Source organism: Centropristis striata, chromosome 14 (genome assembly GCF_030273125.1).
Source record: "Centropristis striata isolate RG_2023a ecotype Rhode Island chromosome 14, C.striata_1.0, whole genome shotgun sequence".
NCBI classification, from domain to species: domain Eukaryota; kingdom Metazoa; phylum Chordata; class Actinopteri; order Perciformes; family Serranidae; genus Centropristis; species Centropristis striata.
This window is the reverse complement of record NC_081530.1, coordinates 35,520,068-35,535,523: the sequence shown is the minus strand read 5'-3', so window position 1 is coordinate 35,535,523 and position 15,456 is coordinate 35,520,068. Positions and strand designations below refer to the sequence as shown.

The following is a 15,456-nucleotide window of genomic DNA, read 5'->3' as shown; positions in this document are numbered from 1 at the left end:
GCTTCCATCTGTCCGATAATACCCATCATCGTCTTGCCGTCCCTCTCCGTTCTGTGATTGGATCCCTAAAACAGGGCTAAGCCATGGACTCCAGACCCTTTCGCAGTTCGAAATGAAATTGAGCACGCAAGAAAGCATGGTTATACCCAGGCTAAGCTGCAACAATAATACAATAATAAATGTGAAAAGAGTGAAGTGCTCTTAATACCTTCTTCTTCTACTTGTTGTTGTTGTTACATACCATTGTGGCTGGAAGCATAAAAACAACAACCTTGAGAAATATTTTGAGTCTAATTTAATAATTTATCTTCCTGTGTGTTTGTCAGAGGAAGTCTGTCATTTCAGAAATTTCGGACTTTTATTTTGAAACCCATCAACTCCTCTGCCCCGGAAGCTGTCGTCTTCACTGCGGCTAACTTCACGCTGTTTAATCAAGACGGCAGCTCGTAGCAGTTTCTTTATTGTTAGTGAGAAAGTTTGTGTTGTGATCCGCCAGAGCCTCTGTGTGTCCGGATAAACCTGTCTGAATGGACTTTGTGCTGTTCACCTTTTCTATCTGGATGTTTTACCTCTGACTCATCTCTTGGTAGACTACAAACACATTCAAGTTAGCTTAGCATGCTAGCTGGTTAGCACCACGGCGCTAGTCAGAGTGACTGTTTGATGGAGAGCAAACTGTGTTTCTGACGGAGTTTGTGTGGAGAAAAAGTTGGTGTCACTGTGTGAAAAATGTCTAAAGTCCAAACGGTGAGAGCGCTGGTGGAGCAGCGACTGACTGCGGCTGCTGAAGAGATATTTGGGCTGTTTGAAAGAACGATAGCAGAGTACGAGGAGCAACTTTGTCGTTCAAAAGAGAAGAACGAGCGACAACAGATACTACTGGACGCTGTTTTCAACCCTCAAATTCAGCTACACAGAGCAGGTTAGTTACTTTACTTCAGTTACACAGAGCAGGTTAGTTATTTTACTTCAGTTACACAGATCAGGTTAGTTACTTTACTTCAGTTACACAGATCAGGTTAGTTACTTTACTTCACTTACACAGATCAGGTTAGTTACTTTACTTCACTTACACAGAGCAGGGTCGTAACTTACGTTAAATCCCTGCAGTTACATTAGAGTTGCAGTAGTTACTGTGTGTAACATTATTGTCGAGCAGTTTAATTAATATACTTCACCTACACCGAGCAGGTTTGTAAGTTAAGTTATGGTTCCTGTTTATATTCCAAAAGCATTTTGGAAGCTATAGTTTCAACAATCTGTGTCAAACAGAGATGAATACACAGTGTGTATTTTTCCTCATTGTGTGTTTCCTGCAGATGTTCAGCAACTGTCGGTGAGTGAAGAAGAGTTTCCCTCTGAGCAGCAGGAGAGGAGCTGCAGTCTGGACCAGGACCAAGACCAGGACCAGGATCAGGAGGAGCCAGAGCCCCCACACATTAAAGAGGAACGGGAAGAACCTTGGACCAGTCAGCAGGGGGAGCAGCTTCAGGGGCTGGAGGAGGCTGATATCACCAAGTTCACATTCACTCCTGTCCCTGTGAAGAGTGAAGAAGATGAAGAGAAACCTCAGTCCTCACAGCTTCATCAAACACAGACTGAACAGATGGAAACAGAAGCTGATGGAGAGGACTGTGGAGGACCAGAACCAGACAGGAACTCTGATCCAGATCCACATTTACAACCTGATACTGGTGACGAGCCTGCAGACTCTTCTGAACCTGAGACTGATGACAGTGCTGATTGGAAGGAGACCAGAGAACCTCAGTCAGGTTTGAACTGTTTGAAAAAAGATGGCAGTCCTGTCAGAAATTCCAGATTAAGTGCTGGTGAGAAACAACTTAGCTGCTCTGAGTGTGGAAAAAGATTTTGCTCCAAGCGCAACTTGAAGAGACACATGAGACTCCACACAGGAGAGAAATCTTTCAGCTGCTCAGTTTGTAAGATAACTTTTACACGGAGTGGACACTTAAAGTCACACATGAGACTCCACACAGGAGAGAAACCTTTCAGCTGCTCAGTTTGTAAGAAAACTTTTACACGGAGTGGTCATTTAAAGTCACACATGAGACTCCACACAGGAGAGAGACCTTTCAGTTGCTCAGTTTGTAAAAAAACTTTTACACGGAGTGGACATTTAAAGGAACACATGAGACTCCACACAGGAGAGAAACCTTTCAGCTGCTCAGTTTGTAAGAAAACTTTTAAAGAGAATGGAACTTTAAAGTCACACATGAGTCTCCACACAGGAGAGAGACCTTTCAGCTGCTCAGTTTGTAAGAAAACTTTTACACGGAGTGGAACTTTAAAGTCACACATGAGACTCCACACAGGAGAGAGACCTTTCAGCTGCTCAGTTTGTAAAAAAACTTTTACACGGAGTGGACATTTCAAGTTACACATGAGACTCCACACAGGAGAGAAACCTTTCAGCTGCCCAGTTTGTCATAAATCTTTTACACAAAGTGGGCATTTAAAGAAACACATGAGAATCCACACAGGAGAGAAACCTTTCAGCTGCTCAATTTGCAAGAAAACTTTTACACAGGGTGGAACTTTAAAGTCACACATGAGAGTCCACACATGAGAGAAACCTTTCTTAAATGTGCTGGCCGCTCTTCCTAAAAGATTCATCAAACTGAGAACAAAGAAGCAAAGCCTCCAGCCAGCAGCCCACAAGAAGAGATGCAAACCTCTTTTTCAATCTCTTTGAAGGACTCAAGCCTTTTTTTAAATGCTACAAAGCTTGTAGTAACTTTCATGAATATTTATTGTGTTTGTTTGAAATTTACTTACAATCGCAATATAATTAAACAATACTTTATTTTCCATGATGTGATATGATATTAATTTACTTTTTGTTTATTTATTTTTTTACAAAACAACAGCTCACAAACTGATATTTTAATTCAATATTTAATTGTAGAAGTCTAACAATTACAACTTTTTTTCTTTTCTTTTTTCCAGCAAAACAAAATAAAAAAAATTACGTTTACCTGAAAGTTGTCCCTTCTTCAGTTTGTGGTTCAAGGATAGGCATGCTATGTTTTAATTTAGGACAGAAATCCCTAAACCAGCTATCCCTGTTCTGTGATTTCAGAGTCCTGTACTACGAAGAAGGATTTGAGGCTTAGTGACGTAACCTGAGGTTTAACCCTGGTTATCAGTATCTCCAAGGTGGTTCTCTTTTAACCTGGCTAGGTCACCATGGTAACTCACCAGGTTTTGTTCTGAGCTTCGGCTTGAAATTGGCTAGAAAGCCTCTAACTACTTTTAAAACAGTGTCTCACACTAGTCAACAGTCAATCTATGATCCATACAGATTCTCAGCAGGGAGAATCTGTATCTGATATTTGTTTTAAACTGCTCGTTTTTCAGCTTAAAAAATTCTTATTGGAAAATGTCTGTTGTTAGCCTGTTAATCAAGAATAACGAGCTTTAAAATAATTTACTTTTGAATTTGGCAAAATCTAAATATATGTGGATGTATCCTTCATTATGGGACAGTTTCAGATCTATATCAACTTCATGATCATAATGTTTAAATGTCAGTTTACAGAGTAACTGTCAGTGTGCTGTTTGTGCAGCTGTCAGGTTAGACATCAACAGGAGGCAGTGGCCCTCATTTATCAAACGAATCCTCTTTTTGGCCGTATTGCGTCCTTCGGTGTCGTAAACTCTGAAGGCGAGCCATCTGAATCAGGTATATATTTGGGGCGTGACATTTAAATGACGCTCGTTTCGAGCCGCCACATTTATCAACAGTCGATCATTTTCACGCTGTGATTGGAGAGATACGATTTTTTGATAAATCACACGTGGACCCTGTCGTAAGACGAAATATACACTCAGATCTGCGCTGGTTTCTACGCTTGTTTGATAAATGAGGGCCATTGAGAGCACATGGAGTGGTTAAATAAATACATCAACTCAATAATTCACACTTATTATTTTTTTGCCAGAAATCACCACATGCCTTGGTCTAAATACTTTCTGAATGCACTGTAAACCCGTCATTTACGGTCTTTATTTCACAGTGAGAGATACAGAGTGAAAGCTGAGACATTTTATATTTAATAAACATCTCCATATTAATGAAATAAAGAAATAAAACATATATGTTCAGGTCAATATTCTTTTATTTAAAATGCTGCTTGTTGAAATGCTGTTACTTCTGAGAGATTACACTTTAAGGCTGACCTTCAAAAAATTTTTTGTAATATTTAAATAAACAATTTAATATTTAAAAGGAAAAACTGCTTATTTACATGGTACTGTATTCATTTTTGTAAATTTATCAAAATATGAATCTCTAAAAATGTTTGTAGATCACCTGCATTTTAAAGTTATTTATTTATCTTGAGGGAAATTGTTAAGCAACAGTTTAAGCACAAAAGAACAGATATATATTGAACAGATAGATCAAATATAAAGAATGTAAATTTAACAAAATATGAATTCAAAAGGTGCAAAAAGAGAATGGCCGATCGACTTTTATTTTGAAGGTTGCCCACCAAGTTGCATCCGAACCGGATGTTGCTCTTTCAGTGATATGCCGTCCAAAGTCCGTAGAAACAGCGGAGTCACTTTCTTTGTGTGAGAAAGTTTGTGTTGTGATCCGTCAGAGCCTCTGTGTGTCCGGATAAACCTGTCTGAATGGACTTTGTGCTGTTCACCTTTTCTTTCTGGATGTTTTACCTCTGACTCATCTCTTGGTAGACTACAAATACATTCAAGTTAGCTTAGCATGCTAGCTGGTTAGCACCGCGACGATAGTCAGAGTGAGTGTTTGATGGAGAGCAAACTGTGTTTCTGACGGAGTTTGTGTGGAGAAAAAGTTGGTGTCACTGTGTGAAAAATGTCTAAAGTCCAAACGGTGAGAGCGCTGGTGGAGGAGCAACTTTGTCGTTCAAAAGAGAAGAACGAGCGACAACAGAAACTACTGGACGCTGTTTTCAACCCTCAGCTTCATTTACACAGAACAGGTTAGTTACTTTACTTCGGTTTCACAGAGCAGGTTAGTTACTTAAGTTACACAGGGCAGATTAGTTACTTTACTTCACTTACACAGAGCAGGTTAGTTACTTTACTTCACTTACACAGAGCAGGTTAGTTACTTTACTTGAGTAACAGAGAGCAGGTTATTTTATTTAAAAGTCAGGATTTGTGTGTGTTATGGACAGAAGAACTGCTACTATGTTTGTAAATGTTACTTTAAGTTTGCAGAAACAACTACTATTAATAACCGATCTATGAAAAACAATAAGAAAAAAGAGGGAAATAGAAGAGTTTCAGTGGTTAATTGTGTCTGGCTGTGCACTTGGATGTCAAAACAGGAATAGTTAAAATAAACAAAAAGCAGATTTAATGTACTTATTATAGCTTATTGATTACTTTGCCAAAGACTCCCTTTGAAGCTATTTATTTATTTACTGGATCTCCATTAGCACCAGCACATTAGCATAGCTATTCTTCATGGTGTCCAAACATTAAATCAAATTGTCCATTCTCCGAGATCATCAACAAAACAACAACAACAACCGTCAATACAGTCACAACACAGATACAATCATAGACGCTGACAAACATGTATCACAAGACATGACGCAACACTTGTAAAGTACAATTAAGAGTCCATACACAACACACAAACACCATAGCATAACATACAAACAGATACCAAAAAAAAACACCCGAACAGTTTAGCTACTGCAGCTGCAACATTAAGAGAAACTGTTTAAGCTATAATGTATACCTCTCTTTGGAATCTATTAATATGGTATAAAGTGGCAAGGAGTTCCACTCCAGAACGGCTCTGAACAGGACACATTTCTTTAAGACATTAGTATTTTCCCTGGGCAAAGTAAACCTCCCCTCAGTATCATGTCTTGTCAGATAATTATGTCGTCTCCACTGACGTGAGAAAAGACAATACAAAATGTTTGGAGACTTATTTACAGTAATATTCCTGAGCAAGTTCAACAACACGTAAGAGCTTCTTCGAGTGATAGTTAGCCAACCAAGTTGCTCATGCATATGTGTCACATTTGTTCTATAGGAACACTGTAAGACACAGCCTGCTGCTTTATTTTGGGCAACTTGCAATTTGTTTAAATCTTTCATTGAAGCACTAGACCAAATTGGAAAACAATAATCTAGCTGCGACAAAACTAATGCATTTGCAACTTTCTTGACGATATCTTGGGATGTAATTTTTAACACTCTTTTAACCATTACGACCCCTCTTCCAATTTTGTTAACAATATAATCAATATGTTTCGATCATGCTAGATGTTGATCAACAATTATGCCTAAAAATCTAGTATCATAAACTTGTTCAACAGGAACAACAGGGAAAGAACGTCACTCAACATATACTTTGACCCAATAACAATAGATTTAGTTTTTCCCACGTTCAATATCAATTTGTTTTCAGTCTGACATTCTGCCACTAACCTTAAATCATGCTGTAACTTATTATTTAATCCTACTGCGGACGTTTCAGCTGAATATATTGTACAATCATTTGCATACATAACTGTTCTAGTTTTATCCAACACAAGTGGGAAATCGTTGACAAAAATTGAAAATAATAACGGCCCAAGGCAACTCCCTTGAGGAACTCCACTGTCAACATATTTAATATCAGACAAACTTCCATTAAACGCATATTGAAAATCACTATTTAAGTTATTGATGTCAAAGTAATTTTGAATTTGATCAAACTTGACCCTTTCCATTACTTTCTCTCGAGCAGGTAGCTGACTTTTTGCTCTACAATTCGCACCAGAGAAAGGTGCAGCAGAATTTTTAGGTAACGGGATAACTTTGGCAATTTTCCAGACCTGCGGAAAAACACATTTCTAAACGCACAAGTTGAAAATGTAACACACAGGAACAGAAATTAGATAGACGGATGGCTGGATGGATGGATGGATGGATGGATAGATAGATTACTTTATTCATCCCCGAAGGGAAATTCGGTTGTCACAGCAGTCCGGTATTCAAGTACAATAAAATACAATCAAATAAAATACTGAGGTAGCATAAATAAAAACAACAATAGAAAAAAACACAGAATAGAACAAGGACACTTCAGAAGTTAAAAAAAGAAGATGTTGGTAGGATGGTTGACAAGATGAAGGTAATTAAACTGGTGATATGATGGCAACAATGCTATGATGACTAGACGGTATATAATAATAATAATAATATTAGTACAGTATATAATATATAATATAATATGTAATAATAAATAATAAACAATATAAAATAAAATGAAAAATATAAATAAAATAATTATAAGAAAAATAATATGATATATAATATATAACAATAGTAATAATAATAATAAATAAGGCTGGTAAGGCCGGTATAATAATGATAATAGTAGTATATTACAGTATATAGTAATAATAGTAATGGCAGCAACAGTATATATAATTTAGTGCATTTCAGTAATGTTGGTTCTGGCAGAGGTAGATGAGTTATAAAGTCTTATTGCAGAAGGAAGGAACGACTTCCTGTATCGTTCCTTTGAGCAGCGGGTTGAATGAGTCCGTGGCTGAAGCTGCTCTGTAGCTTGTCCAGTGTTTTGTGGAGGGGGTGAGAGGGATTGTCCATGACAGCATCCTGTCCTCCACCACCTCCTCCACGGTGACAAGCTTAGAGCCAACAACAGACTCTGCCTTCCTGATCAGTTTGTTCAGTCTGTTAGCGTCCTTTGCCCCCCCCCCCAGGACACCACAGCAAAGAAGATGGTCATCGCCACGACAGACTGGTAGAACATCTGCAGCATTTTGTTGCAGACATTGAAGGACCTGAGCCTCCTCATGAAGTAAAGCCGGCTCAGGCCCTTTTTATAGACGGCCTCAGTGTTGGTGGACCAGTCCAGTTTATCCATCTCCACATCTGTCCCACCGATGCTGACAGGAGAGGGCAGGGGCTTATTCCTCCTGAAGTCCACCACCATCTCCTTCGTCTTCCTCACGTCCAGCTGCAGCGGTCTACTCAGCCTCCCCTCCGCCCTCAACACACCTCACAATGGCCGTGTCATCAGAGAACTTCTGCAGATGACACGACTCAGTGCAGTACTGAAAGTCAGCAGTGTATGTGGTGAAGAGGAAGGGGTACAGTACAGTCCCCTGGGGGGCGCCGATGTTACTGATCAGACGATCAGACACACAGTTCTGTAATCTCACAAACTGCGGCCTGCTCGTCAGATAGTCATCGACCCAAGAGAAAAAGGGGAGCGCCCACCCGTGTGCTCTCCAGTTTGGCCTTCAGCAGTCTGGGCTGGATGGTGTTGAGGGCACTGGAGAAGTCGAAGAACATGATTCGGACTGAGGTGTTGGGTTTGTCCAGGGAGAAATGAGCCCTCTGCAGCAGGTAGATGATTGCATCATCAACCCCAACACGGGGCTGATATGCAAACTGCAGGGTGTCTTGTAGTGGCCACACCAGCTGTGGGGGTTGTGTGGATGTCCTGGGGGCTGGAGGTGTGAAAGGGTCTGTGGTAAAAGTCAGTGGGGGGGGGGGGGGGGGGTGACGTGGGTGGTGTGGGGCAGGGGGTGATGGGGGGAGGTGGGAGGTTGTTGTTCAGAGAAGCAGTAGAGGGGCTGCCGGGGGTGGGGTGGTTGGAGTTGAACCTATTGAAGAATAGGTTCAGCTCGTTTGCACGTTCCACATTCCCCTCTCCCCCACCTCTCCTCTGGAAGCCAGTGATCTCTCTCATCCCACTCCAGCGTCCCTGGTGTTGTTGTCTTCCAGTTTGTGCTCCAGTTTCCGTCTGTATTTGTCCTTACTCTCCCTGATGCTGCGTTTGAGCTCCCTTTGTACACGTTTAAGTTCTGCACTGTCCCGTGACCTAAAGGCCCTCTTCTTCTTGTTAAGAAGAGCCTTCAGGTCGCTGGTTACCCACAGTTTGTTGTTTGGGTAACAGCGGACCTGTTTAGTGGGGATGGAGTTTTCAATGCAGAACCCAATGTACTCAGAGACACAGTCAGTCAGGCCATCAATGTCCTCACCATGTGGAGGCCACTGACTGGGACGCTCTATATGAATATAGAGCGTCCCAGTCAGTGGCCTCCAGCATTCCTTGCAGTGTTTCCATGGCCTCAGGAGACCACTTCTTCACTGTCCTCACTGTGACTGGGTGCTGCTGAACCACAGGCTTGTATGATGGTGAGAGCAGGACAAGATTGTGATCTGACCTGCCCAGCGGTGGCAGGGCAGTGGAGCTGTACGCATCCTTAACATTTGCGTACAGCAGGTCCAAAGTCTTATTTTCCCGGGTGGCACATTTAACAAACTGGAAGAAGGTTGGGAGAGTGGATGAGAGAGACAGTGATGCACAGCAATGCTAAAAAAATTGCATCACAGTTATCCACCCCTGGTGGACTATCCTTCCCTTTACAAAGAAGCCTAGTGACATCATTAATTGATACTTTTTCTGTCAAATGTATTATTGTTCAAATTTTCATTCTTCATTATTAAGTCCTTAATTAGTGTGAATGAGGAAATGTCGTTTGTATACGTCATATTCCTCCTGAAATGATTAACTTTTGTATGGAAATAATCCTGAAAATAATTTGCTATATTTAAAGGCTTTGACATGAATTTCCCTTCCACCTACTCGCATAAGCAATCAAATTGTGATCACTGAATCCCACTGGAATGTCAACAATTTGCACTAAATTGCTAGCATTGGCTACAGCCAATAGTTTATCTCCGAATGTGCAGCCATCCACACTCCAATTGACGTTTAAATCATCTAATATATGAATCTCATAGTCAAGGTCACACACCTTATCAAACATCACACATATCATCCAGATAATTTCCTTCAATATCATCACACATTAAATCATATATATTTTGGTTGTTCTATGAGACTTGACATAGGCTGCCACACTCTCTCCAAATACATTTCTGTCCCTCCTAAATGTTTTGTACCCATTAAAATTGATAACAGGATCATTAATTGTGTCATCCAAGTGAGTTTCAGTGAGTGCTAGTACGTGCACACCTTCAGACAAAATACAAACTATCAGTTATTTTGTTTCTAAGACTACATTTGTTAATGTCATCTATTCTCAGTCCCTTTCTTGGCAAACTATCCAGACGCATCGCATTTTTGGTCATTTATAGTATCTTTTCCCTGCATATTAGAGGTTACATTACACAAAACATACACCAAACATATAGACACACATACAAACATACACAAAAACCACAGTATCAAAGAAAACATACACTAATATGTTGTGACATGTGCCACCCTCAAATAAAAATATTAATAATTTAATTTTGGAAATAAGGCATCAGTGCTGCAGTCATAAGTAATAATGTACGAAAATTAGCAGCAACCAACTTCTTCTGGCCCAGTTGCAAGCTAGACAGAGACGATTATGGTTGCAAGCCAGTAAACGGTCGGACTGGACCGCTGAAATCATCTGAAATTCTCATATTTACACAGAGCTCATTTCATACAGACACACAGCTCAACTTTTAATAACAGTGCTGCTGCAACCTGTGATGATCAGCTACATTAGAGCAGGAATCTGAAGTCAACAATAGCTCTAGACAATTAAATATGGAATTCATTATAATGAATATATATACAAGAATTTCTGATGATTTTCAGTGGTACAGTTTGTCTGTTTAATGGCTGCCACCACAAACATCTCCGTCCAGCTTCAAAAGGCTTCTTTGACGAAGTAATCAATCGTTTTTTTACATGCACCACCATGTTGTGAACAGTGAGACGCATCGTGGCAGCCCTACTTTAGCTGCTGTAAGAGCCTCTGTGTGTGTTTACCCTTCTCTACAGATGCCCAGCAGCTGTTGGTGGTTAAAGAGGAGTTTCCCTCTGAGCAGCAGGAGAGGAGCTCCACTCTGGACCAAGACCAGGACCAGGAGGAGCCAGAGCTGCCACACATTAAAGAGGAACAGGAGGAACCTTGGACCAGTCAGGAGGGAGAGCAGCTTCAGGGGCTGGAGGAGGCTGATATAACCAAGTTCACATTCACTCCTGTCCCTGTGAAGAGTGAAGAAGATGAAGAGAAACCTCAGTCCTCACAGCTTCATCAAACACAGACTGAACAGATGGAAACAGAAGCTGATGGAGAGGACTGTGGAGGACCAGAACCAGACAGGAACTCTGATCCAGAGCCACATTTACAACCTGATACTGGTGACTCTTCTGAACCTGAGACTGATGACAGTGCTGATTGGAAGGAGACCAGAGAACCTCAGTCAGGTTTGAACTGTTTGAAAAAAGATGGTGGTCCTGTCAGAGATTCCAGATTTAGTGCTGGTGAGAAACAATTTAGCTGCTCTGATTGTGGGAAAAGATTTGGCTACAAGTACAATCTGAAGAGACACATGAGACTCCACACAGGAGAGAAACCTTTCAGCTGCTCAGTTTGTAAGGAAACTTTTACATGGAGGGAAACTTTAAAGTCACACATGAGATTCCACACAGGAGAGAGACCTTTCAGCTGCTCAGTTTGTAAGAAAAATTTTACAGAGAGTAGACATTTAAAGTCACACATGAGACGCCACACAGGTGAGAGACCTTTCAGCTGCTCAGTTTGTAAGAAATATTTTACATTGAGTGGACATTTAAATGTACATATGAGACTCCACACTGGAGAGAGACCTTTCAGCTGCTCAGTTTGTAAGAAAACTTTTACAGTGAGAGGAGCTTTAAAGTTACACATGAGACTCCACACAGGTGAGAGACCTTTCAGCTGCTCAGTTTGTAAGAAATCTTTTGTACGGAGTGGACATTTAAATGTACATATGAGACGCCACACAGGAGAGAAACCTTTCAGCTGCTCAGTTTGTAAAGACACTTTTACACAGAGGGGACATTTAAAGTCACACATGAGACTCCACACAGGAGAGAAACCTTTCAGCTGCTTAGTTTGTAAGGACACTTTTACACAGAGGGGACATTTAAAGTTACACATGAGACGCCACACAAGAGAGAAACCTTTCAGCTGCTCAGTGTGTGCGAAATCTTTTGCACAAAGTGGACATTTAATGGCACACATGAGACTCCACACAGGAGAGAGACCATTCAGCTGCTTCGTTTGTAAGAAAACTTTTACAGTGAGTGATACTTTAAAGTCACACATGAGACTCCACACAGGAGAGAGACCTTTCAGCTGCTCAGTTTGTAAGAAAACGTTTACATTGAGTGGACATTTAAATGTACATATGAGACTCCACACAGGAGAGAGACCTTTCAGCTGCTCAGTTTGTAAGAAAACGTTTACAGTGAGAGGAGCTTTAAAGGTACACATGAGACTCCACACAGGAGAGAGACCTTTCAACTGCTCAGTTTGTAAAAAAACTTTTACTCGGAGTGGACATTTCAAGTCACACATGAGACTCCACACAGGAGAGAAACCTTTCAGCTGCCCAGTTTGTCATAAATCTTTTACACAAAGTGGGCATCTAAAGAAACACATGAGAATCCACACAGGAGAGAAACCTTTCAGCTGCTCAATTTGTAAGAATTTTTTTTCACAGAGTGGAACTTTAAAGTCACACATGAGAGTCCACAGATGAGAGAAACCTTTCTTAAATGTGCTGGCCGCTCGTCCTCAAAGTTTAATCAAACTGAGGAGAACAAAGAGGCAGAGCCTCCAGCCAGCAGCCACATGAAGAGATCCAAACCTCTTTTTCAATCTTTTTGAAGGACTCGAGCCTTTTTTTAAATGCTACAAAGCTTGTAGTAACTTTCATGAATATTTATTGTGTTTGTTTGAAATTTACTTACATTCGCAATATAATTAAACAATACTTTATTTTCTGTGATGTGATATGATTTTAATATACTTTTTGTTTATTTTTTTTACAAAACAACAGCTCACAAAGTGATATTTTCATTCAATATTTAATTGTAGAAGTCTAACAATTACAACTTTTTTTCTTTTCTTTTTTCCAGCAAAACAAAATTAAAAAAATTACGTTTACCTGAAAGTTGTCCCTTCTTCAGTTTGTGGTTCAAAAATAGGTATGCTATGTTTAAATTTAGGCCAGAAATCCCTAAACCAGCTATCCCTGTTATGTGATTTCAGAGGCCTGTACTACGAAGCAGGATTTGAGGGTCAGTGAGGTAACCTGAGGTTTAACCCTGGTTATCAGTATCTCCAAGGTGGTTCTCTTTTAACCTGGCTAGATCACCATGGTAACTCACCAGGTTTTGTTCTGAGCTTCGGCTTGAAATTGGCTAAAAGATTTGGAAAAAAATTGGCTAGAAAGCCTCAAACTACTTTTAAAACAGTGTCTCACACTAGTCAACAGTCAATCTATGATCCATACAGATTCTCAGCGGGGAGAATCTGTATCTGATATTTGTTTTAAACTGCTGGTTTTTCAGCTTAAAAAATTCTTATTGGAAAATGTCTGTTGTTAGCCTGTTAATCAAGAATAACAAGCTTTAAAATAATTTATTTTTGAATTTGGCAAAATCTAAATATATGTGGATGTATCCTTCATTATGGGACAGTTTCAGATCTATATCAACTTCATGATCATAATGTTTAAATGTCAGTTTACAGAGTAACTGTCAGTGTGCTGGTTGTGCAGCTGTCAGGTTAGACATCAACAGGAGGCATTGGCTCTCATTTATCAAACGAGCGTACGTCAGAAAGTGAGCGTAAAGTGGGCGTAAGATAATTTCTACGCAAGCCTCGGCATTTATCAATTTGGACGTGAGCGGACGTTACGATCAGATCTCACGTCTGCTCTCAGCTTGTGTACGCAAATTTGAGTCAGCGTGAAGTCCACACGTCTGAGTCGGAGAATTGATCTTAGACTATAGTATCGATGCCTGGAGGTGATCAAACTCTGGTGTTTTGATTTTTAATAGTGACAAAGCAAAACATGTTTCGACTACATAGTTTATCATTAAAACATAATTTAAAATAAATACACCCTGCGATCGTGTAATTCTTCAAACAGAATACCAGCCGAGGATATTAAATGTTGTTGTCTTCTGCTGTTTACTGTTATTATTATTATTATTATTGTTATTATTATTATTATTATCCTGCTGGACACCGGAGCATCAGCGTCTCCTTTACCAGCGGTTCTGACCGGATAGAAACATTTCCAATCAACGCTGCCACACCCTCCTCTGACTAGGACATCATTCTTAAATGTAAAGAGGTTAATAATATCTCCCCATCATAATAATAGCAATATTCGGATATTATATAGATTATTAGGCTTTGTATATCACGATGTATAAATGAATTACTCAAACCTCGCCGGGAGTTTAATAGTCCTCTACTTTGCTGACAGCAGCACTGATTTCCTTCTTTTTCACTTTTTATGCTGCCAAACTAAACCAGTTTGTTGTGTTGCAGCTGTTGGACGTCAGCGTTTCACTTTCTGTCTCTGAGAAATTCGTCTTCTTTTTGAATTAAAACTTTAAAACATTGTTTACTTCCTTAAACCAAAAAGCTGTGAAAACTATTAAGTCAGTGCTCCAAATGTAAAATATTCACAGAACATGTTTGAGTTTATAACTATAAGTCATTTATTTCATAAACCTCTGTCGCTGCGTATTTCTGTAATATGTCTATATGGCCCCTATTGTTAATTGTATTAATTAATCCTCTTTTTGGCTGTATTGCGTTTTATTATTGGTGTCGTAAACTCTGAAGGCGAGTCTTCTGAATCAGGTATATATTTGGGGCGTGACATTTAAATTACGCTTGTTTCGAGCCGCCCCATTTATCAACAGCCGATCATTTTCAAGCTGTGATTGGAGAGATACGATTTTTTGATAAATCCCACGTGGACCCCGTCGTAAGACGAAATATACACTCAGATCTGCGCTGGTTTCTATGCTCGTTTGATAAATTAGGGCCATTGAGAGCACATGGAGTGGTTAAATAAATACATCAACTCAATAATTCACACTTATTATTTCTTTGCCAGAAATCATCACATGCCTTGGTCTAAATACTTTCTGAATGCACTGTAAACCCGTCATTTACGGTCTTTATTTCACAGTGAGAGATACAGAGTGAAAGCTGAGACTTTTTATATTTAATAAACATCTTCATATTAATGAAATAAAGAAATAAAACATATATGTTCAGGTCAATATTCTTTTATTTAAAATGCTGCTTGTTGAAATGCTGTTACCTCTGAGAGATTAAACTTTAAGGCTCACCTTCAAAAAAATGTTTGTAATATTTAAATAAACAATTTAATATTTAAAAGGAAAAACAGCTTATTTACATGGTACTGTATTCATTTTTGTAAATTTATCAAAATATGAATCTCTAAAAATGTTTGTAGATCACCTGCATTTTAAAAAGTTATTTATTTATCTTGAGGGAAATTGTTAAGCAGCAGTTTAAGCACAAAAGAACAGATATATATTGAACAGATAGATCAAATATAAAGAATGTAAATTTAACAAAATAT

The 15,456-nt window shown here is 39.4% G+C and overlaps 2 protein-coding genes across 2 annotated transcripts; both read left to right on the top strand.

Annotated features, from left to right (window-relative positions):
• Positions 1–455: 455 nt before the first annotated feature.
• LOC131984834 (gastrula zinc finger protein XlCGF57.1-like) lies at positions 456–2,996 on the top strand. Its single transcript, XM_059349816.1, has 2 exons — positions 456–922; positions 1,320–2,996. The coding sequence occupies exons 1-2, from the start codon at positions 730–732 to the stop codon at positions 2,585–2,587; spliced, it is 1,461 nt and encodes a 486-aa protein (XP_059205799.1). The 5' UTR covers positions 456–729; the 3' UTR covers positions 2,588–2,996.
• A 1,556-nt stretch (positions 2,997–4,552) lies between these two features.
• Positions 4,553–12,986, top strand: LOC131984814 (gastrula zinc finger protein XlCGF57.1-like). The gene is made up of 2 exons (XM_059349793.1): positions 4,553–4,985; positions 10,832–12,986. Exons 1-2 carry the CDS (start codon positions 4,859–4,861, stop codon positions 12,577–12,579), a joined length of 1,875 nt encoding a protein of 624 aa, XP_059205776.1. The 5' UTR covers positions 4,553–4,858; the 3' UTR covers positions 12,580–12,986.
• The last annotated feature ends 2,470 nt before the right edge of the window (positions 12,987–15,456 follow it).